A 25105-nucleotide genomic window follows, 5' to 3' on the forward strand; every position below is an offset into this window, starting at 1 on the left:
TATTTCAGCTCCCCAGATTATTATCATCTTTATCACATAATAGCATTTTACTCCCTTGGTTCATGGGCTCTCCCATTGTTACCTATTTGTTTCCCAGGCAAATTGAGCTAGTCCACTCAAATGATTATAGTAAATAGAATAGAAACTTGTGGAATCATCTTCCTCTATGGTGTGAAGCAACAGCAGAGTGGTACAGCAAATCAGCTGTTCCAAGTTCCTCAAAATGAGTTTTACTTTTGCAAAAGAGCCTCTAACTTCCTGCATTCTGTGAGCTGCACTGTGAGCAACATGACTGGCAGCCACGTTTGTTGTAATTTTTTAAATATGTGGAAAAAAAGCAAGATATCGACCATGTATTACCTTAATCAAGATGCCAAATTATCTAACTTGTTTCTCCAGGCCAGCAGCCCAACAACAGGGGCAGCTCCCAGGAGCCAGTCAAGGTTGTCTGTCTGTCCATCCACTCAGGACATTTGCAGGTAAGTGCTGAGCAAATAATCCTATTCAATATTGCTTAGACCGGTGTTTTGTGTTTTTGTTTTATAGTATGAGAATGTGTAGCTCTTGCTTCTGCTTTCCATGGTCCATGGACAATTTATTTTCCTCTAGTTCGCCTCTCCCCTCTAGTTCATTTTCTCCTTTTGGTCTTTATTTACCAGCTTCTGGCCATGCTATCATTTTCATCATTCTTTTTCTTTCCCTCTGTCTTTCCATCACTTTCCTCTCCATTCCCATCTCCCATCCTTGGCCTGCTGCTTTGTCCAGATCTTCCATCTTACATGACATGTCAGAAGATGCATTTGAGCAATGCACCCCTGTCGTGGTGCTGGGTCCTGCTAGGAAGGAGTGTGGTAAGAAACCAGTAAAACAGAAGCCTAGGAGGAGGAGAAGGGCCTCCGAGAGATACAAGCATGCAGAAGAACAAATAAAAGGGGGGAAAAATGACTTCCACCTCCAGATCTCAAGCCCCAGATGGAGAGAACTTTACACAGATTCTTCAGACTCATCTTCCACAGATGAGAATCATTGGATTCAGACAAAAAAGAGAGCCCAGGTTAAGTTCAGACTGTCACGAAGAAGGAGAAATAATAATAAGCCCTGTGGAAACTCGGCTGCGTCTTCCACTCCTAATGGAATTGAGCTTGTCGATCTGGGATCCAAAGGTGAGAAGCAGCAGGAGCCAAAGGAATGTGAGAGTTGCTCTTTAAACCTCTGCAAAGGAAAAGTCATAAGGTACCAAGAAGGATCCTTTGAGATCAAGAGACCCTCAAGGAACCATGAGAGAAACAAAGTTAGATACCACCACAGGGATTCTCAGCTCTTGCACAGTCTTAGGCAAAATGAAACAATCAAGAAAGGATTTTCAGAAATGGATTCCAGCACTGAAATACTGGCAGTTAAGGGAGGCAGCCAGTCCATGGACAATACAGGGCTCCAGGTGAATAATGCTGTTCAGAATCCTCCAGCCACCTACGATGATCACTTAGCAGTGTGCAGGTCAGTTGCTATAGAGATAGACTTGATGTCTTCCTAGTAGATTTCTTCCTGCTGTGAGTTGGGTGTGTGTTTGTGTGTGACCAACCCTCAAAATGTGGCATTTATTCATGCTGTTATTTGTCTGATAGGCTATAAGATGATAACATGAGAAAAGCTGGGTATGTGAAGAAGAATGCAAAAGTATCTGGGCGTTCGAAAGCGAATTAGGTTTCTTCTTCCATTTCTTATAGTTGAATAATCACCTATCCTGGAAAAGGGATTACCAAAGCACTTGAGGCTTGTGCCCATTCCACTTAAGACTAAAATAATGGAGAACAAGTGAGTGAGAAGTGTGTGGAACCTTAGATCATTCCATGAGAATCTGGTGAACTGTTAGCATCCTGACAGAAAGCTATTCACAGCTTAAGTTCTTTAAGGTCAGATTTTTTTTGCATCAGAAAAATCTCCTGTGCAGTGGGCTCTAATTTGTTCTCCAATTGCCTGACTCAGCAGGGTCACTCAAGACTGAAAGGACAGAGAAATGGTTCATGGACATTTCAGTGGGGTTACTAGAGCCTTTAAGAAATGAGAGCACATTAACTTTGCTGATAATCACACACTAAAATATGTCAACTTTTGGACATTTAATAGCTCTGATACTGCTTTCTTGTACTTTTTAACCAATGCACACATTTTCAAAATAACACAACATCAAAAAGAAGTATAAGGATATCCATGATAGTAGGCATAAATGAGGTACTTAAAAAAAGTTAAAATTATATTCAATCATTTAAACTGGATTCCTATTTGTGAGCAAGTGCAGATTTTGTTGTATAAAGCATGTCTGTTTGACTTTATTCTCATAAAACTGAAGTTACTTTATAAAACGTGTGTGTGTGTGTGTGTGTGTGTTGCATGTGAATCACATGAATGAGAGAAAGCTATCCATGACCATTTGGGGAAGGGGAGCAAGAAAAATTAATTTCTAGATGTGAATAACATTAGAGTTTCTCTGAAAGTTCTATAAGATAGTTATTCATAAAATGTTCATTCATTAATTCAAGCATTTATTATGCATCCAGCTTTCCTCTAGGCACTGAAAATACAGTGCATATTTGGATAGTTTCTGACATGATAGAGCTTATAGTCTCATGGAGAACCCAGACACGAAACAAATTATTTCATAGTTATTATATTTCAGTCATGATAAGAATCTGGGAGCACAGAAGCTCAACCTATTCTGGGAGATCAGAGAGGAATTCTTCTAAGGAAGTGACAAGCTGACCAAAGCTCCACATACAACAGACTTGATCAAGGAAAGAAGCAGGAAGGCCATCCAGGCAGAGCATGCCAGGAGGAGGGAAGGAGCCTGAGAGCAGGGAACTGAAAACCTGCTTTTGTGGTCTGGGTGTGGCGAGGGAGGGGGAGCAGACAGGGAAATAAGGATGGAGAAGTGGGATGGGCTGGGCTACACAGGGCCATGTTGGGGGGTTTAAAAGGCATTTAAAAGTAAAGTGACACCATTTGACTTATGTATTAATGCAAGTTTCCTACAATCTTTTAAATATGACTTATGCATGCCTTTCCTGAACATTTAAGGGATAGGCTAAACATCATTTGTGGTCTAAACTAAGAACTCCCCACTTGCAACCATCTGTTGTCATTTCCCAAATCTACTTCCAGCATTATTTAGTAAGACAGCCAAAGAAGCTAGCTTTCAACTTAAGGATAATTGGAGAAAAAAAGTAATGCTAACAATTAAAGTCATGGTGACTGGCTCTCCTAACATGAATTCTACTCTGGAGGAACGTTTCCACAGACAGGATACTTAACTAAATGAAAGTGAGATCAGTGGGCTATTGCTATTATTTCCTACTGTGGATTAGCACCAAAATACACCATCTAAGCAAATGCTGTGGGCAGCATATTATACCGAATGCTGAGGATAAAAACTGGCAAAAGACTTGATTTTTTTTTTTCCTTTAAGCAGCCTATTTTCTAAGTGGGAGAAATTGAGTGCACACCTGAAAAGACAAAAGTTTAAGGTAGCACAGAGTGAATGTAAGAAGACAACTATTATAGGAATCTGAAGAAAGAAAACTCTCCAGAACTGGAATGATTTAGAAATCCCTTAGGAAGGGATGGGATTAGGGCTGAGAAAAGTAGAATTTTGACTGGCGACATTTCCTGGATGGTGCTCCAGTTACTACAGTCAGGGAATATATTATTAGCTCAGATAGGGATTGGGGACTGACTGTGCATTTAAGATTTTTTTTTTATGAAATTGTGTGGCTGGGTTAGAAGATTCACATAGATTGATAACAACGAATGTTTTTCTTAAAGACGTTTTGAAGAAAATATTGACTCAGAATTCTGAGTTGTTGCTTCTGTAACTCTGTTTCCAAACGAACTCAATAAACTCTTAAGTTCCAAGTTTTTGCTTTAAAAGCTGAGGGCAGGTCAGGGGCCCTCTCTTAGTCCATCTTCAATCAGACTCCATCTTCAACATGGTTCTGCATAGTATGCCTCTAAGGAATAAAAAGGTACTACTACTAAAAATAATACAGAAAAGCCTTTGCTAAATAAAACAGGCTGATGGAGTGTCACATAGAGAGGGCCACCATCCTTGTCCTTGAGTGTGCTGATAGAGGAGCCTCGATTTAGGAGGAGCTGTGGAAGAAGTATCCCACTGTGAGTTGAGCAGGATGCCTGTTCATGGATAGCGAGCGAGAAGAACAAACGGCATACTGGCATTCCACCAAATGAATAGGAATGATCTTAGTGACTAGATTTGGTGAGAGCATAAGACAAAGGAGTCAAAGGTGACTCCAAACGTTGGGAGTTGGGAGACAGGAAATGCTGATGTTATTGGCACAGGCAGGAGAGGTCAGGGGTCAGTTGACTTGAGAAAGACATTATGAGTTCAATTATAGGCAGGCTGTCCGTAGATGTCGTGACATTCTGGTGTCAGCTGTCCAGCAGACAATATGAGACATAATACTGAAGTGCAGGACAGCAGGCAGAGCCGGGTATGAATAATTTTTCAATCATCAGTGAATAATACACAGCATCACAACAAACCACTGCTTATGTGTAACTGCATATGCTAACGTGATGTATTAACACAGGGAAATAGATATTAAACACAGAAAGCTTCTCAAGGCCAGGGGAGATATAAAGGCCATGGTAATTATTCTCAAAGAGGTGACAGCAATGTCCGGAAAAGTGAGTTATCTCTACAAAAGATCATATATGAGTGAAGGCTCCAAGCAGATAGAGCCTATGCACCAGGGTGCCCAGAGAGGTAGATGACAGTGACAGAGCAGCAATCTCCTGTGAACTGGCACTCCTGTGCTTCAGACACGCATGAGCAGGACGGGATCAGCCACAACCACAAAGCAGAAGCAGCTTGGAAGCCCTTCCTCCTTTTCTGTTCCTGGCATTTAGTCCTCACATGGACACTATATCCTCTTTCACACCCTCATCAGGGCCTTATTGAGACATAGCGTTTCTATCAGCCAATTGTAACATGGAAGGAATGTAAATCACCATGCTGTCGTACCCACAGTTGTGCACAGTGGGAACATTTTGCCCTTTTTACAGAAAAAAATATATATATATATATATTACAAAAGAAAACATGAATAAGAACATCTTAGCCCCTCACTGAATTTTTTTAAGACCTCGAAGTTGCCCTCAGTGGCACGGGCAAAATCTTTCATGATTTTCAAGTCCCCCCCTGATCTCTCTGTCGGGTCTGCCACTTCAGCCCCAACACACGTCATTATCCGTGACCTATCAGTGCTGGTCTCTTCCTTTCATGACCGAGATTGGCATTGCATTGTCTCTGACTCTCACCAGACTAATTCTTCATCATTCTTTCTCAGCTTAAATGTCATTTCTTTTGGGACACATGCCTGACCTCCTAACAGTCAATCCCCTTGGCTGTCATTTCCATCATTTTTAATTGCTACATATCAGTGTTTTGTGATTAACTGTGCCAGATTCACCCACTGCCATATCCAAAGTATCTGGAACAATATCTAGCAGATAGCACATGTTCAACATATTGTTTTTTTAATAAATATACATAAGGAAAATGTGTTTTTTCTATAGGATTCATGCTTACTATGTGAAATCATAGCATTGTGTTCGATTACCCCACCCCCTTTGGAACCAATCTTTAAGGATACTCTACTTCAGTGGTTCTGAAACCTGAATGGAAGACTAGTAAAAATACAGATCACTGGTCACCCTTGGACTTTCCCTTACTCTGTGGTTGGGCCTATGAATTTGCATTTCTAAAATGTTCCCAGGTGATACTAATGCTTTAGATGCAAGGACCACACCTTGAAAACCACTGTCTGGGCTACAAATTCTCCCCTTGTTTTGGGTGGGAAGGAAAAGGAACCAAAGGGGAACTTTGGAAAGCTACATTATGGATGTCCATAGATTTCTAGCATGTTCCCTGGACTGCTGGCACAAAGCACAAATAGGTCACTCTGCTGTACTTCACAGTGTCATTCCAGCATAGTGGGCATCATGTCACTGAAGCCAGAGGATGATGGTCGCATGTTTACCAGGAACTCAGTTGTCATGGTTTGACTGTTGCTTCCATTTAAACCCACTTCCTCATCCCAACTACCCCCATTTCTATCAGTGAGTCCACACATTTCCTGAATTTTCAGTTTTGACTCTCATTCCTTCTACCTTGGATGTGGAATTCCAACAAAGTCCTGTCAAATGTTCCAGAGGTTGCCTCTGATCTGTGCCTCCTTTCTCATCCCTATTGTTCCATTCTGGCTCATCCCTACACTTTTCATCTCTCCCCACATCCACCCATTAGCCCTGCTACCTGTTTTGGTCTGGACTTTCCTACCAGGTTAAAATTGACTGAAACCAATTCAAATGAGCTTAAGCAAGAAAGGTATGTGTTAACCACAGGAATACTAAAGCCAGGTGTGCAGATGACTTCAGAGACTCCAGAAAGTTAAAAAAAAAAAAATGTGGTTCTCTCTCCTGTGTGTTGTTATTTTCTTCTATTACAGACAAGCTTTCTCTATACAGAAGAGGAAAGAGAGAGTGTGGACAGAGGAAGTGTCAGGATTATATCTTATCAGTGTGGCCTAACAGAAAAGAGAAATGATCTCTTCAAGTATTTTAACATAAAATGTGAGGGATGGAATATAATCAGCCAACCCTAGGTCTTACTCACTCACCAGGGGCATGGAGCATTTTGCTTGGGTCAAGTCCTTGGGCAAGAAAACTAGATTTAATATGCAACTATCTGCAATCCCTCCAGCATTTTATGAGTTGAGGAAATGACATTTCAACAGTAAAAAGAGCAACATCAGTACCTGGAGTGAAAAAGAATTGTGAGCAGGACAAAGAAAAACAAAAACAAAACCAGTAGCACTCAACTATATCACCCTCAAATGCAAATCCTCCTCCTCCTAAATGTCTTTCTTTTTTTTACTTCCAAATGCTCATGCTTAGGTTTGCTTCCACAGTCACCTCATTTTTATCCTCCTCCATGAAGCTTTTCCAAGCTATCATGGTCCACAATGATCTTTTCTTTCTTGGAACTTCTATAGCCCTTCTAGTGAATGTCACATATTTAATATTCAATTTTTCTCAAGTTTCACATGCGTTCATTCTCTTATCCTTGTAGAATAAACACTCTTTGAACACAGGAGTCATAAAAGATACTTATTTATGTCCTCTGCCACACTCAGGATAATTCTTGCCTTACTCAAACACAACTTCTGAAATGGCTTTCAAGTTAGTGAGGTCTCAGAGAGGAGACTGCACAGACAACAGTGAGAACTGGGTAATATACTGTAAAACCAATAAGGAATTCTGAATTCCATCTGAATTCCTCTTCTTTAAAAGAGGAAAATGACAAAGGTGAGTGATAGTTTCTGGTAATGTTCCAGCTCTAACTTGGGTTAAAGAGTGAATTTGAAGATGGACTTTTTAATATTATACAAGAGCTTTTATATATTATATGCATATTCTCATTTTTATTAAGAAAGATTCTTGAGAAAAACCAAAATAAAACTTGATTAAAAAAAAGTATTTTTTTGAACTCTTACAAGTTGCAATAACTTTAAATGGGTGTAGGAAAATGGAGAGAAAAATTTCCTAAAGCTCAATATGTTCATAGCAGAAGACTTCTCAGGAGCAACAAGATCATGCTTTTAAAAATACAATTAGCATTTGTAAAAATTAATTTAGATAACTTTGGGGTAACAGGCCTAAGCCTTAAGAGAATTGTGCTTAAAAATGGACATTCTTACCACTGTCCTCAAATCCATGAATTGATTTATTCTTTCATTCATTTATTGAACAATGATTCATTGAGAACTTGCTTTGTGTGAAGGGAATTTCCTAGAAGCTGACAATGCAGTGGAAAAACTAGAATGGTCCCATCTTTTATTCAGTCATATTTTAGTTGGTAAAACAATTAAGCAGATGAATGTTTTTTAAAAAAAAAATCCATGAACAAAGCTAAAGGAACACATTTAGTGGAACAAAGCAAGTTTCTCTGAGGAAGTAATAACTAGGGAAAAATCCAAAGGAGAAGTAGGAGTAAGTCAACAAAGAAAAGGGGAGAAGGGATAGCCTGCTTCAGCTAAAAGATGTGATACCTACAACACAGAGGTGAAGGAGACACCCTACATGAAGGATTAGCAGATGGGGGAGGAGCTGCAGCCAATCACAGAGCACCTATCAACCACAGTTAGGAGTTTGGACTTTCTTCTAAAGACCAGGAGAAAGTTTCTGCAGACTTTTAAGCCAAAGAATGACAATCTCAGTTTTGCATTTTGCAAGGCCACTCAGGTTGCTGCTAGAAAACAAATTGGCTGGGGCAAGTCTGAAGTCAGAAGAGAGAAAACCAGAGCCAGTCAGAAATCTATGGCTGTGTCTCAGGGAAAAGGGGCAGTGGCTGTGAGAATAGAAAGGGATTCATGGACTTTTAGAATAATATTTTGAAAGTAAATGAAGCAGGACTTGATGGTAAATCATATACAAATCTGCTCTCAGGTTTCTGAGTTTTAGAAAACTAGGCAGGCTATAGTATCATTTACTATTGAGAGAAAATTCTGCTTGAGAAGCTGATTTAAAAGGGAAAGATAAGTTCAACTTGGGGCATGAGAGGTTGAAGTACAAAACAAATATCCAGAACGAGATATTTGGTAGTTGGCAATTGCATATAAGGAACTAAAGATCCAAAGAGATAGCTCAATATTAGAGGAAGACCGAGGAGTCTTGAGTACTGAGGCAGTGGGGGTGAAGATCCCCCATGCAAATTCCATAACTGAGAAGATGAGAGCAGAACCCTGCAGAATGGCAGCACTTAATGGCCCAAGGAGAGGAAAGGAGCCAAGAGAGGGCAGGAGCAAAATGACCTAGAAGGCATATGCAAACTTAGGAGGTGAATAAGGAAAGAGAGAGTTTAGGAAGTGAAGAGAGAGATGAACTTGGGAGTCTTTCTGTTTTGTTTTGTTTTTGCTTTTGCTTTTAATTTAGAAGAAACTTGAGCTCAAAAATAGAGAAGTCAAAGATACAGAAAACTGAAAGGATCCATTATTTAAGTTCACACAAAGAAGGTAGAGGAGAGTGAGACCAAAGGGGAAGCCTTGGCCATGGCAAGGACAATAGGTATGTCTTTCCTTGCATTAGAAGTAAAAGAAGAAAGATTGGTTATAGACCATGTAGATCAACAGACTTAAGAAATTTCTTTTTGATGTCCTTGTAAGGTCAAATGCTCAGCTGAAGGACATTGGTTACCGGGTCAGACATCCAGTGATATTTGAATTTCAGATACAAAACCAAGAACTTTTCACTAGGAAATAATGATACTAAAAAAGGATTCATTGTTTCTCTGAACTTTCTATTTAACTGGTATCCTGCATATTTTTGTTAAGCTCAGCAATGGTAAACATAATAAAATACAGAAGCATGGTTAAAAGTCCTCTCAAGGTTCATAACTACGGGTTGGAGGTCATAGATTTCAGGAAATATAATATACCTCTGCAATACATCCTTCAAATGCCGCCATAGCCCCAGAAGAGTGACAGACATCAGTCAGGGAGCAGCACCATGAGAAAGCTGTTTCCTATTTAGCAGTGTTACATATGCATGCTCAGATAAACTTGAAATTTAAAAACTAAGAAAAATATGCATTATAAATAAAACTTAAAATAAATATCATTTCAATGAGTAGTTTTGTTCTCAATATTTATTCAAAGAGAAAAAAAATCACACCCCTCTTTACCTTAACCTTTCAGGCAATTATTAGTCACTGGAAAAAAAATCAGTTCACAGACTCCCATCATCTGGGTCACCTTCCCATCTGCTCACTGAAGACCCCTGAAATATCAGCACATGTTGTCATCTATCACTTCCTTGGACGTCTGGGGCAGGCTTTCTTCTTTCTGAGTTCCTTGTTGTGAAAAAATTTCTTTTTCAGCCTCTTTATATTTTCCAGCTGTTGGTCCTAGATTTATATTCACTCAATATTAGATTTTGTTCAATTCTTGTTCCTTATTCTGTTATTTCTCCCTAATATTTTTTTTTCTATACAGAAATGAGACTGACATGCTATTGTCAAAGTTCATTCTCAGGGTCAAAGATAAGCTGTTCAGTCTTCAATATTCAGATGAGAAGTTCTGCCCTCAGTGACCTCATGGGAAGTGTTTATTCTCAGAAAGTTTACAAGTTTATGCTCTTCCTCACACTCTTGCCTTTATTTTGCTTGGTCTTGTAGGAATGACTAGCACTCTTTCTTCTGCTTATTTTAGTAACAGCTGAGTATGTAGAAAAATTCAGGTTCAAGCTTTGTTGACAACCTGCCAAAGGCAAGTCACCTGGGAGATTACTCACCATAAGAGTCAGAAGATCTAATATGCAACTCTTGGAGTGGTTAAACATGGGAAAGGGAATGCCCCCTTTCTAACTTATGTGACCATAAAATGAGAAAAAATTAGATGTTCATTGCCAATGAATGCATTCCCAGCACAATACAATATTTCAGAACTAATTTCTCTCTTGAAATGAATAACTTTATTCATTGCAATCTTCAGTAAAATTTCAGATACACAACATTTATAACACCACATTTTAACGTTATAAATGTTTAGTATTCTTTCACATGGTCTATTAGCATTTATCTGAGTAGTTTTTATTTTGCATGAGCAAGAACAATGAAGATATACACAAACATGAGACCCATGAATAAATTGAAAGGATTGTAGAGATGGCATTTTGTATTTTTTGTTTATATATTTTAAAGGCATGCCTTGTTCTCAGTGAAATCTTTTTCCCCTAATTATTCCAATTTGAGAGAGAATCTTTCCAGGAATGAAATAACAGTGTCATCAATAATACTGATTATCTTGACTGGTAAATTATTTTACATGACCAAAACCAAGTGGATTGATTAATTACTTTCTAATTTGGCAAAACAGATCACTCTGATTTTTGTAAATACCATGTACTCCACAAGCCAGTTATTTACATTGTGCTTTTAGAAAGGAACAAAGGAAAAAAATAGACATTTCCTTGCTTACAAAACCATTTTGAAATATATTTGAAATAGCAATCTGGAATTTTCCAATCTCAGAAATTTCACAAAAAAATTATGATGTTCTTTTAGACACATGGTAAGTTTTACATTATAAGACTATTTATTCTGGGCATCATTTATCTTTGGTAGTTTCTAAACTTGGTAAATACCCAGTCATACCAAAATGCAAACTACTTAATAAGGGAAAAATTAATTAAATAGAGTTTATCTACTTTTTAGAACATTATGTATTGAGGATTATAGTTATTTTCAATGGTATGCTTCCTTTAATGAATTTATTTCTGTTTGGCAATAGGAATTTTTCCTCTCTCTTAAAAAAAAACACAAAACAAACAAAAATTAAAAATGCCTTCTTCTTCTCTTGTTTATCTCATGTTCATTTTTAAAATTGTTATGTGCATTAAATTTAGATTCCCTATATATTCATGCAAACAGAAAATGAATACTGTGTCTATAAACTGATGAGTGTTGGGTATAGTGCTTATTGCTACCAGATCATGGCTCATATCTGAGAATTTATTTATAGCTTGAACATTTCTCGATTTCTAATTACCATATTTAGGTTTTTATCTTCCTCGAAACCGTTGCAGAAAGTTATACATTCATTTTAAATATTCTGCAATCATCCTGAGACACAGGTAAATTTAAATACTGGTATCTAATTTGGTTCAGAAATCAAAATACCTCTGCAACAGTGTTGGCGAGTTGTCCTTTGTTCATATATCAAACACAGCACAGCATTCTCCTTCCCAGCCCTGTCAGATGCAAGGAGGACTCTAGGAGTCCATTAGGTCCCCTTCATTCGCTTCGGGTAGACACAGAACTGAAGATGCCTTCATGCAGAGGTTCCTGTGTTTGGAGATAGATTTTGCTTAAGACATTGTACAGAGAACTTCCTTATTCTTGGAGATGGATTTTTTCCAGTGCTTTGGATTGAATCCAGGTCCTCACACATGCTAAACATACACACTACCCCTAATCTCTACCCCAGCCCCTTGGAGATGGCTCTTCTTTCCCTGTTGTCCAACAGGTGATAACCAAAGCCTCTCCATGTGCTGCCCAATTTTCACCGCCTTATTCTTACTCAACTTTTCTGGACCTCCACAAATTCTGTTGTCTTTATTTTGGAAACTCTTTGATCTAAGCTAGATCAACAACCTTTAAGGGTGTCCACCCAATTAAAATGTTTGCACACTCTGAGATAGTGAAAGTGAAGAAACTAAAAGAGGAATGAAGAAAAAAGAAAAAACAAATTACATATAAGCCCTATACACTGTCAAAATGTCCCATGCAGCCTGTCTCCTAACACCATCCCAAAGCTGCAAGATTCCACCAGTTAGAGCTAGAAAGGTCCTGAAGAAATCATTTTTACCCAGAGGTTCCCAGTCTGACCTGTACATTAGACTCATCTGGGAATTTTTTTTTTAATTTTTTTTTCCAGATCCTTCTGGACTTGAGGTCTCAGCATGTGTGCATTTTTGAGAACATAATGTTAATGGGCTGTCGGGGCTGAGAACACTGCTTTTTAATACAATTCTAGATGGACAACTTTATGCCAGAAGCTGTGTGTGTGTGGCGGGGGGGGGGGGGGGGGGGTATGTGTGGTGTGTGTGTTTGTAGTGTGTGTGTGGTGTGTGGTGTGTGTGTGGTGGGTGTGTTTATGGTGTCTGTGTGTAGTGTGTGCATGTGTGTGTAGTGTTTGTGTGTGTGATGTGTGTGGTGTGTGTGTGGTGTATGTATAGGGTGTGTGTGTAGTGTATGTGTAGTGTGTGTGGTGTGTGTGTGGTGTGTGTGTGTGGTGTGTGTGTGTGGTGTATGTGTGTAGTGTGTGTGTTTGTGTGTGTAGTGTATGTGTGGTGTGTGTGTGTGTGTGTGGTGTGTGTATGTGTGTGTGAGATCATAGGGCAGGAAGTCCACTTGGCAGCACTTGTATAATTTGGACACATCAGAATGGAGTCTGAGGGTGAGCAACTAGTGCATACCGTTTCCTCTCATCTCCTGAAGAGCCGGCTAAAACTTAGGACAGTGGTTCTCAAAGTGGACAACTTTATTGGTAGAAAGAAAATAGTTACTTTTAAAAGATTTCACCCTGGATTAAACCTCAACTTTCTCATCAAGTTGGTATAGAGAAGTACAATTCACTTTCAAATGAAACAATAGGGGGAAGAAAGGCCTTAATCAAAGGATAGTACCTGTATGTGTAGCATCACCTGGGAATTTGTGGAACATGCAGGTTATTGGGCCCCAAACTACTGAATCAGAAACTCTGGGGGTTGACTCCAACCATCTATCTTTGAACTAGTCTCTATGTTAGTCTCATGCATGTTAAAGTTTGGGAACCAATGAAATGTTGAGTACAGATAAGAAACCAGGTGTTATGATCTGGATATGAGGTCACCCCAAAGTCTCCTGTGCTAATGCAGAAATAGTCAGAGGTAAAACGATTGAACTGTGGGAGCTGGAACCTGATCAGCTCATCCTAGTTTGGATGGATGGACTGGGTGGTACCTGGCGGTAGGTGGAGAGAGTTGCAGGAGATGGGTCACTGGGGCATTCCCTGGAAGAGTGCCTCTTCCTTGTGGTCCCTTCCCTCATTTCGTTTCTCTGCTTCCCAGCTGCCATGATGGGAGCAGCTGCCCTCTGCCCTGCCCTTCCCCCATGATGTGCTGCCTCACCTGAGCCGAGAGCAATGGAGCCTGGCATCTGTGATATGGTACCTCTCATACCACAAGCCACTTTGCCGCCTCTAAGTTGTTCTTGTCCGGCGTTTTGGTCATGGTGATTTACACTGACTAATATACCAGGCAATTGTAATCATGTGTTCCTTCTGTGATGGGATAACTATAGAGTGCATTAGAGTAAGGAAAAGGAAATTACCCCAAGCCTATGCATGGGAGACAGCAAGACACAAAGCAAAAGAGAGGAAATGACATATGTTTGCATTTCCTAATTATGTATTCCCTTTTTTTAAAAAAAAAATTTGACAAAAAATATGTGTGTATATGCATGTATATTTACATATATATGGTATATCAGAAGGATAAGATAGGAAAGTGAGAAAAATCAGAGCACATAAATATAAGGTATAAAAATGCTAACTCCACAAAAATGCACACATGGATATATCCTACAAGTTTAATTTCCATATGCACAGTGGCCAACAAAGAGAAACAGGAATCAGGAAAGCAAACAAAGTATTTAGAAGAGACACAGTTTTGTCTCTTCTAAATTTCTTTCATTGAAACTTACAATGAGAACATTTTAAATAGGGAATGTCAGCTTTGACAATCTGCATCTAATAAACTTGTCATAAGTCAGCCCACTGGCCTGGTCCACCAAGGACTGGCAGAGTGCAGGATTAAGGTGCTACCACAGAACTGTAGAGATACATCTGGATAAATTTGGAAGGATGGCTTCTCTAGCTCCCAAACTCCCAAGATACTCAATATTTTGGGAAAAAGGAATGTCAAGGAAACAAATGTTCGTATCCTCTGGCAGCCTGCGCTTTTTCTTGATGTTTAAATAGCTCCAGATTGATCCTTCCTTGTGCTATCAGTTTTCCATGATGATATAAAAAACTTGTGCTTCTTTTTTTCTGTGTGTCTGTGTGTGCGTGCGCAAGTGCACGCTAGGATTGAATTCAGGGGCACTTAATCAATGAGCCACATCCCCAGCCCTTTTGTATTTTATTTAGAGATAGGATCTCACTGAGTTGCTTAGGGCCTCACTAAGTTGCTGATTCTGGCTTTGAACTTGTGATCCTCCTGCCTCAGTTTCCCAGGCTGCTTGGATTACAGGCATGCATCATAGTGCCTAGCCAACTTGTGCATTCTTGCAAGGATGTGTTATGAGCAGCTCAGTGGACAGTGATTAGTGTTGAGGAAGTTCAACAAACATATACATATCTGGGCACTTGAAAATGCTAATGATACAATTGAAGTTACCCCTTCCAGCTAGCAAATATCAGGGTAAGTTGGTTTCATCTTCCAGGAAACTGCAGCAGAATCTGATAGGCTTAAAATGAAATGTCTGAATGTGTACACTTGCACAATATATGAAGTATACAAGAAGTGACAACAAGTAATTTCACACACTTAAAGTTCAGATAATACAAGATACTCCTGATATTGTCATATGTGTGGGGTAGGGAAGCAGCCTCATAATACTCCTCTGTCCCTACAATAAAAAAAGTATTTTGAAATTTTAACAAGAAACTCTTGCTCATAGAGTTAACACCTGTAAATTTATGTCTACTAAAATATCAATAACAGTAGCCTTTGGTTTCCAATTACCATGCTTTAAAGATTGTCCCTGAAGCTAGACAGGAAGAGAATAGAATAGCAATTCAACAACTACTGATGATAAATTATTCCCCAAACCAGGCGCAGTGGTGCACACTTATAACTCCAGCCACTTGGGAGGCTGGGGCAGAAGATTCAGAACTTGGGGCCAGCCTCAACATCCTTCAACTTAGTGAGATCCTGTCTCAAAATTTAAAAAAAAAAATGCATTTCTCCAAATTGCTCATATATATATAAATCTATTAAATTTATTCATGAATTTTTTTAACTTACTGGAGAATGAGATAAAAGGGAATGAAGAGCAATTTAATATTTTTTAAAATCTTTGTTTATTTAATATTATATTGATTAGTATGCTAGCTTCTTATTGTGAAAAAGCTAAAAATAGAGAAAACTACTATTTTAGTTTGAACTTAATTACCTAGTTAGATAATCACTATCTTGATTTTCCTGTGTTTCTTCTAAGACTTTTCTATGAATTTAATTTTTAATTAAGTGTATACTATGTTTTCAGTTTCTTCTTTCAAAGATAAAATAGAAATTTATATATTTAGTTTTATATATATTTTAGTTGTAGACAGACACCATACATTTATTTTATTTAGTTAGTTGTTTGTTGTTTTTTTTTTTTTTTTTTTAATGTGGTGCTGGGGATCGAACTCAGTGCCTCACACATGCTAGGCAAGTGCTCTACCACTGAGCCACAACTCCAGTTCATACTTAGCTTTTGAAGAACAGAGACTATCAGGGGAAAAAAAAAAAAAGGTGCTTTATCTAAGTAGAAGTTCTGTTTTATCAAAAATCTGAATAAATAAATTTTTGTGATTTTACACTCTTATTTGAAAGAAAAATTATAGGGATAATCAAGTGGTATTGGTATCATTTTCTGGCTTCCTTACACACTATAAAATGTGGCTTAAAAAGAAAAACTAAGGAACCACATTGTTAGTTATATATTTTTTAATTCTAGTGGGGAAAATATCTTTCAACTATTATTATTCATTGAATTATCTTAAATCCAACAGGAAGGCTCTCTGAGAAAGTTTCCAGCTCCTTCCTTCTGTCCCCATACAGTGTCACAGAATGCAGACTCTCGCATTGTAGTTTTCAAGTGGTATCAAGTGGTAACCGCAGTGACAGTCAATGCTCAGAGGCCCTGTGCATAGATTAATCCTGAGCAGCCTTTCCAAGGAGCTTTAATTAAAACCTTAAAGTCAGCTTGACTCCATTCTCCCAAGGCTCCCCACCTCCTCCACCCAAAGCGAGGCCTCAGCTCTGACAACTTTACTTTTATAACAACTCCAGTCTCTCTGCTTTCCCACAGTTAGTGATTTTTCCTCACATTACCATTGATTTTGATGCTTTCAATATTCTCTTCTTTTTTTTTTCTTATCTATCTGAGCTAACACTACCAAATTAATCTGTCTAATAATCTTCCTCTTTTTTGTAACTAGAGAATGACATTATTTAATTTTTTATTGTGATAAAAGCAAATCACATGAGACTTTCCCTTTTAATATATTTTCAGTGTACCATACAGTGTTTATGGCGAACAGTGTTGTACAGCAGGTCTCTAGAACTGAATCATCTGCATAACTCAAAATTATGCCCAATTGAATAGCAAATTCCTGTCTCTACAGCCACCATTCATTCTACTCTCTGTTTCTGTGTTTGACTCATTTATATACCTCATGTAAATGGAATCATTTTCTGTGACTGATTTATTTCACTTGATATAATTCCCTCAAGTTTCATCTAATGGACATCCAATCCTGCCACAAATGATGGGATCCTCTTCTTTTATAGAGCTGAATGATATTTTTGTATGTATATTGCCAATATTCTTTATTCATAAAGACATTTGATTCCATATCTTGATTATTGTGAATAATGTTGCCATGAACGTGGGAATTCAAATATCTATTTGGTCAGGATTTCACTTCTTTTAGAAAATTTCTCAGAAATAGAATTGTTGAATCAGATAGTATTTCTATTTTTAACTTTTTTAGGAACTTCTTCAGTTTTGAACAATAACTGCACCATTTTACATTCCTAACAATGTATAAGAGCCCCAAGTTTTCCATATTCTCAAGAATAATGAATCAAATGTTTGTGAGGTAATATCTAATTGTGGCTATGATTTGTGTTTCCTGATAATTAGTGATTTGGACACCTTCTCATACACCTTTCTATCATTTGTATGTCTTCTTTGGAGAAATATCTATTTAAGCCCATTTTCAAATGTAATCTTAATTTCTTACTCAGATTCCTTAATGGAATTCTTCAGGATTCTAAATTACTATGGTTAAAGCTTGTGTGTGTGTGTGTGTGTGTGTGTGTGTGTGTGTGTGTGTTTAAGTGTTGATCTGGAGTAAAAGAAACAGCCTCTTTTATAATCTTACCTTTTTTTTTTTTTTTGGTATGCCATCCCAGTATAATCCTACCTAAAAATATTCATGTTCTTTTTGAATTGGCTTCAATCTTTTACCTGATTAGCTGATCAATTCTACTTCTAAGCATTCACTGAAAATATCTCTATACATGGAGTATTCTACCAACTCCATCTCCATCTGTCAAAATTTTACCCAGGCTTCAATTCTAGTTCATATACCACATGTTCCGTTGGGCCTTGACCACCAATTTGTATATGATCTTTCTTTTATTTGCATATGATGACACTTGACATGGCTCATGTCCCAGTTTAACTTGTATTCTGACTAGCTGTGGAATTGTCCAATTATGAACTATAAATAGTATATAAGTTTCTAAAGTGCAAAGATTGGAACTTATGCATCTCTGTATTTATCATAGCTCCTTGTAAAATCTTACACATAATGCATATTCAACAAAGTATTTTTAAAGTTGTTTTAGTTGTAGTTGGACACAATACCTTTATTTATTTTATTTATTCATTTTTATGTAGTACTGAGAATCGAACCCAGTGCCTTGCACATGCCAGGTGAGCGCTCTACTGCTGAGCCACAACCTCAGCTTCAACAAAGTATTTGATGAGAGAATGAATGGATGGATGGATGGATGGATGGATGGATGCACAGATGGATAGATGGGTGAAGACTGAGCATAATTCACTCAAAGTGTCTATAACTGCTTTAAAACATCAATACTTTCCAAGTCACTTACTTACCTCTGTCAAATAATTCATATGCAGAGGAGTATTTCTCAGTCAAAGCATTCTTGGTTATCTGTAAATAAAGTGCTTGCTTTGTCAATTATCCATGGCAATGTGAGAATTCCTTTGATGTAATGCTCAGCCAGGTAAGATTAATGAATGGAAAAAAATGGAAGGAAGTCATGGTTGAGGGTGAGCTTATAAGAATTTTAACACTTAGCAATAAGAAATAAAGAACTATCACAAAATCAGTTTGAATTAAGACTTTGTCACATCCAAAAAAGAAAAACACTGAAAAACTATAACTGGATTTTTCTGATAGCTCTGTTGTTATATATGTACAAAAGCTTCATTCTGTATCTGACCACATCTATTTCTTTGGTTATAGCTACACAATAAATCCAAATGAATTTCTATAATCTGTCCTTTTGCTTTCCCTTTTCACCTCAATGCATGCAGGAAATAAAAATTTAGCCTAATAATGTTGGGAATACCTGCTTAGAAATATCTCTAGTTCAATATTTTCAGTCTTAAAACAAACCCCAAAAGATCTCAAAGCTGATATAAAAGGAATGTGTGTGATGTGTGAAAATGTAGAGAAAATCATAACATTGGCATATTCATTCAAAATTATTATCAATTTACTTGCCTATTTGTCACCAAAATCATAAAATAGGATCTGGAAAGGCCATTGGAGAAAAACATTTTCTTTACCTAGAAATAGATTGTGCTCTGATCTCACCAACGAAGTATGGATAGAGTGGGAAAGTGGTGCTTAACTGAAGAGGGATTATCCTAAAAGGCACAACCCAGCTTTGAATCTCTCCCTGGTTTGGAAGATTTAGACAGTTGAAGCTAATTCTAAAGTCAAGAATATCTAGCAGGGTGCAGCAGCACATGCCTGTAATCCCAGCTACCTAAGACAGGAAGATTGCAAGTTCAAGGCCAGCCTCAGCAATTTAGTTAGACACTGTCTCAAAATAAAAAATAAAAAGGACTTGGGATGTGGCTCAGTGATAAGGCACCCCTGGATTCAATTCCTGGCACATACATATGTATATGCATGTACATATTCTATTACTAGGTACACTCAGGACTGGAGCTACACATGTCAACATGATGGAGGTTGGGGAAAATCTAATGTGCTCTGCAAGCCCATGAAGACTTCTAAGAAAGTCCTCAAAGAGAGTCTAACTCAAAGAGAGTGAGCCACTAGGCTAGATGAGAAAAAACAAATCTTGGTGATAATTCTCAAGTCCAATCAGGATTTAAACTCCCAGTTTAAATGTCATCAAACTGTCTCCAGAGGTAATGAGGGACCCAAGAGGAGAAGTACCAATGGAATCTTTCCAAACCATTGCAGTACTCAATGCCTATGAATTAAAATGAGACGTGGCCTCCTCTGCTTCCATTACTGGCAAGCAAGAGGATCATTATCTTCACTGTTTTTCATTAGTGTGATATCGGGTGGGAAGAAACTGTAGCTGTTGAGTTGAGACTTTGAATTGGCTCCAGGAATGGAGTTAGGAGCCAGGAACATTGCTATGTCATTGTCTTTGTTGTTGATCATTCCCTTTCGCTCTGTGCAGATGGTCTGAGGTTTTGACCAAGGCAGTGGTGACAAATTAGGGCATGAAATTACACTCAGGAAGTCATGCTATGTAGCTGCCTTTCTTAGTTGAAAATAATTCCTTTGAGAAAACAAAACACTTTTTAAAAATCACTTATGTATAAACAACTGTCACTCATCTGTAGATGTTTTAAAATACTGTAGATCTAGAGTGATCAACCTCATGGTTATAAAAACTGTATCAGCTGTTGATAAAATTATTTTTATTATTATGTCATAAATGTTTTTTTTTTAATTCAAGTTTTCGAGGTATTTTAAAACATGTGTCTTCTGATAAGGAAACAGAATTCTGGCTTATAAGAACTTTGGGGTTTTATTCCAGAAATATATGCTGGCTCCAAGTCAATAAGAGGAGCTGGAAACAGCTATTAGTAAGAATGATATTAAATACTGTCCATCTTCTCCTCTGTTTATTAAGTAAGAGTTACTTCTTCTTTCTACTTCAAATCACTTTGCTTGACTTCCTCTGCTGCTCAGAGAGTGTATAAAATTGTCATACCTCAATTTGGTTCCTCAAATGAAAATTAAAGAGTGCATGGTATATGAAAGGATCATATATTTCTCACTTTCACTATAAGTGAGCCTTCCCAAAACACAAACAAAACACAAGTAATTGGGAACCACTTCTGAGAACTGCTAAATCATCTCACCAGGACAGCTGTTGGGTCTATGCCCCATACTGGTCTAGCTAAATTTTTAATGCATAGCACTTCCAACCCATTTTTGGTCTGGAGACTCATCATCTTTCCCTGACTTTTTGATGCTTATCAGTTAAATTTTAATATTAAAAACACTGGGGGGACAAAAGCATTGTCATGTAGTTGGCAATATGAATATAGGGTCTAAAGTACATGGAAGGGTCAAAGATAAAGGCAGACTATCCCGACATGGGGGAATACTACTGGATTGGGATCTTTAAGAGAAAAGCTATCTTGGAAATGGTGAGACACAGAAAGTAAGTGTCCCACTGGGGAAACTCTGACTTTGGATTTGGAGAGCTGGCTTAAGTTTCTTGCTATTGACAAGATTTTGAAGGGAGGTGTCTTAAAGTCACAAGGTCACAAGTCTAAGATCAATATTTGAAGTTATGGATCTAGACTGCCTCACCATGGTAGTATAGAGAGGAAAAACCAAAGGGTCAAGTGCAAAATTCTAAGGATAAGCAGAGGAGAAACGCTCCTGAAGAATTAAAAAGGGAAAAAAAATCAGTCCTTGGGAAACAGAAAATAATAGATGACAACCTTGGAAAAGAGGTGAAGCAGTTCACCTTTGCTCTGGTTCATTTTAGAGTACATCTGTCCAAACCACCCTATCTGTGAGGGAATATATTCAATGGTGGGAAATTCACCATTTTGGGAGAGCTCATTCCATCTTTGGAAAATGCTGGGTGTCTCCATCTCTTCCTATTTCATGGAAGTGTGTTTCCTTTAACGTCTCCTCACTGGGTCTAGTTGTGAGACAGACAAGACAGTTGCTCTTTCACACAATAGACTTTGACATATTTGAAGACAGCTGTTATGTAATTTCCCTTTCCCTGCCTTTTATTCCCCTGAGAGGTTAAATGCAGAAATTAGCATTTATTTTTGTTTGTTCCAAAATTACTCATATATTAAAAGACAGCTCCTTTGCCTATAATTTTGAAGTGCAGCCGAAGAGTCTCTGCCATCAATTTAGACACTGGGTTCTATATTATTCCTTTATCATCTCTTACTGTCCCAGAATTCTAACATGTTGGTGGTCACTATCCCACTTGCTCTGATCATTTCATTTTGTTTGCCACAATGATGGAAGTTTCACATAAGCCAAAAAGGTGGAAGTTTCCAGAAGGAGAGGTTAGTCGAAAAAAGCAAAAGACATTCATAAAAAATTTAAAACTAGCAAAGGTACTTAGACTTGACTATAGGGAACATGTGGGTATCTTAATAGAAAAGTAATCCCAATATTAAGGTGCCTTTCTCTCACCGCAGTCCTTGGAGGTAAAACATGACAGTCCTGTGAATTGAAAGGCAGACATGAAAAAAATAAATTGCTTTGACAAAAACATGCAACGCCTTACACTTATAATATCTAGCAACACTTTCTGTTGGATTTATTGATTATTTATATATTGGCAATAAGACCTCATTTTGGAATAGTGATTAGACTTGGCAGTATTTTCTCACATATTTTATTTGAGCCTTGTAATAGCCACATAAGATTTTATAGATGAGACCACCAATTCTAAAATTGTGTCTGAGGTCAGTCATCATAGAGAAGAGTGAAACTGAATTCAATATCAAATTTACCCTACACAGACACAAAAACCCCTTTCTGCCTAGCTTTCTTGCAGACACGACTGTGACATGACTGACCTGTGGACTCAAATGTGTCTGAAGCTAACCCACCTGTGTGCTGTCAGAATTCATGACCTTGGCCTTACGAGAATGAGTTTTAACCAACTAACCAGCTGCTGAAATCATTCTGTCCCAGGGTACTGAAAGCAGTGCCATTTGCAAACCAAATTAGTAGTGGTAGTAGTAATCCCATGATCCCGTAACAAGTCATAATATAATTAGCAAGCCAAAGTCAGTTAAAATTGTATGTGTGTCAAATAAATAAGTAAAATAAAATAAAATAAATATTTGATTGCCTACCATGGGCCAAGTGCTGTACACTTTCATCTCATTTAATCTTCATGACCCCCTAAAAGGTATTTTTAACCTTACTTTACAAATGAGTAAACTGAGATTTTTTTTTTCAGTTTACTGGAGCAAAGAGTAAGAAGGTGAGCCAGGACTTGATCTAGATTTGAATCTCAAATACCAAATAATTCCATATACAATTTCCCCATTGTCATGGGAAAGCAGTGCAACCAAAAGAATAGGAACTCACCTTTTCCCATAACATGTTAACCAAGATAAGATTTCACTTGCCCCCCACTGCCTACATGCTGTATTTGCTGATGTTCCAGAATCCTTCCTTCTGTGTCCTGCCTATGTCTGACCTGGTGATCTCAGAACAGTTAGAATGCGTCCCAAGCTGCAGGGCGGCTCTCTGACTGCTGTTCGCTGCCAAGTCCCTGTACAATGTTAGCAGCATTTACTATAAATCCGCGCTGTCTAATCTCACCAGGGACCTCAAGGTTGCTCCACAATTCTTACATTCACGCTTGGTTAATTTCCCATCACATTCTCCAAGTGGTTTTTTCTAATTATTTACAGCCTCTCTAAGACCTTAACTCTATGCCTTCCTCCCCTGTGTTTATCATACCTGCCTCTAAAAAGAGTAGACCACCCACTGCTGCAATTTCTTCTGTTTCCACCACTTTCTCATCTTTACCTTCCATTTTCCTCTACCTCTTGCCCTCAGGAACAGGTGTCAGTGTTCCTTTTCCACTTGCCTAAACACGTTCCCCTATAAGACTTTCTTTCCCTATACTTTCTTCCAACCACCTTTGTCAACAAGTGGGCATTCTCTTGCCCAACGATTTTTTTAAACGTCCAACTCTCTGTGGCACCTTCAATTCCATTTATGAACAAGTTCACATTTTCCATGCTAATAATAAAATGAAAAGAAAACTAAAAATAAAACTTTCCCTAGCCTGCTATCCTTTCGCTGCTGTGTAATATTGAGAGACAGAGACATTCTAACTCCTCACTCATTGACCTTGAAAGTTTAATTTCTCACCACTGCTTAATACTTTTCAATATGGCTTCTGTCTGAAAAATTTATAATATCTTTTTGATTTAGTAAAGTGAGTGCTAAGAATGCATGCCACAATCTGAAGCATGATGGTTAGGTCTGAATGATTAACATCCAAATTAAGCCAACACAGACATAGCAGTACCCACAATTACTGTTAAAGATTATTTAGTAAAAGTTGGTTATGGAGAAAAATGTAGATAGGGAAGTGAGGGGAAAGACTCAAAAAAAGAAGGGGTAAATCTAGCATGACTCTGAGAATCCATGAGTTGGGAAGCCTGTGGTCAAGATGCTGCTTGAAGATGACAAGGATGATGGCATTTAGAAGTCAAGTATGTTCTAGAAATGGTTTGCTACTGCAGCTAATCATGGAAGACAAGTGAGCCCTCCATGTCTCCACACTTTCCAGAGTCACTTGTTGACCTTCCTCAAGGTCACCATGTTGGTCCAGATTCTTATTTCTCAGATAATTGCAATAGTATCACAAACAAGGTCCCTAAGAAGGACTGAGGTTGTGGCACTGTGGCGTAATGGTAGTGTGCTAGCCTAGTATGTGTGAGGCACTGGGTTCGGTCCTCAGCACCACATAAAAATAAATAAATAAAATAAGGATATTGTGTCCATCTACAACTAGAACATATTTTTAAAAGAACTAAAAAAATGATCAATCAAATGAATGAAATAATTTTTAAATTCCCAAGTTTTTTTAACCATGATGGGCCTCATAAAGACATTTTTTCAAGTAAAGAATTATTTTTAAAACTTTTGCAGAAAAATATATTATTCTATCAGGTCCAAGAGCCTTCAGAAGGGAGTGAATGGTGAACAGTAAAGACCATTTTAACATAAATAAGACCAAAACAAAAGAAGTTACTTTTCTTAAAATCAAACATTAAGGCAATTACACACTTTGACCATACCAAAAAGAAAACAAAAACAAACAAACTAACTAACTAACACTTAATGTGTTACATAACATTTTGTGGTGTTCTGTTCATGGAAATCTAAAAATTATGTGGAAGTACCAGTGCATTGAAGTCTTAAATATGAAAATCTCAACATATACTGATTAGATTGTAAGTAGACATTCAATATACTAAAATGCCAATAAAATCTATGAATTCACTTCTTCCTCCCACTGGGTATCGGGCACCAACGTGGATCACCAATGAGTTATAGAATTACTGAATTTCCAAGCCTCAATTTTCCATCAAGTAAAAATGCATCAAAATTATGAATATTTTACAATGTAATTTTATGATAGCATTAACAACATTTTCTTTATACAATTATTC

At 37.8% G+C, this 25105-nt stretch overlaps 1 protein-coding gene across 2 annotated transcripts in view; it reads left to right on the forward strand.

Moving 5' to 3' along the window:
- The first annotated feature begins 244 nt into the window (after window positions 1-244).
- Marchf1 (membrane associated ring-CH-type finger 1) overlaps window positions 245-25105 on the forward strand; it is an 80778-nt gene continuing 55917 nt past the window's right edge. Inside the window, exons 1-2 of one of the 2 annotated variants that reach the window (XM_071610545.1) lie at window positions 245-479; window positions 766-1497. In XM_071610545.1, coding sequence (XP_071466646.1) covers window positions 289-479; window positions 766-1497 — 923 coding nt within the window. In that variant the 5' untranslated portion in view covers window positions 245-288. The remainder of the gene's footprint in view (window positions 480-765; window positions 1498-25105) is intronic. The other variant, XM_027926885.3, reaches the window with a different exon arrangement.

The sequence above is a fragment of the Marmota flaviventris genome, chromosome 3, assembly GCF_047511675.1.
Source record: "Marmota flaviventris isolate mMarFla1 chromosome 3, mMarFla1.hap1, whole genome shotgun sequence".
In the NCBI taxonomy this organism is placed as follows: domain Eukaryota; kingdom Metazoa; phylum Chordata; class Mammalia; order Rodentia; family Sciuridae; genus Marmota; species Marmota flaviventris.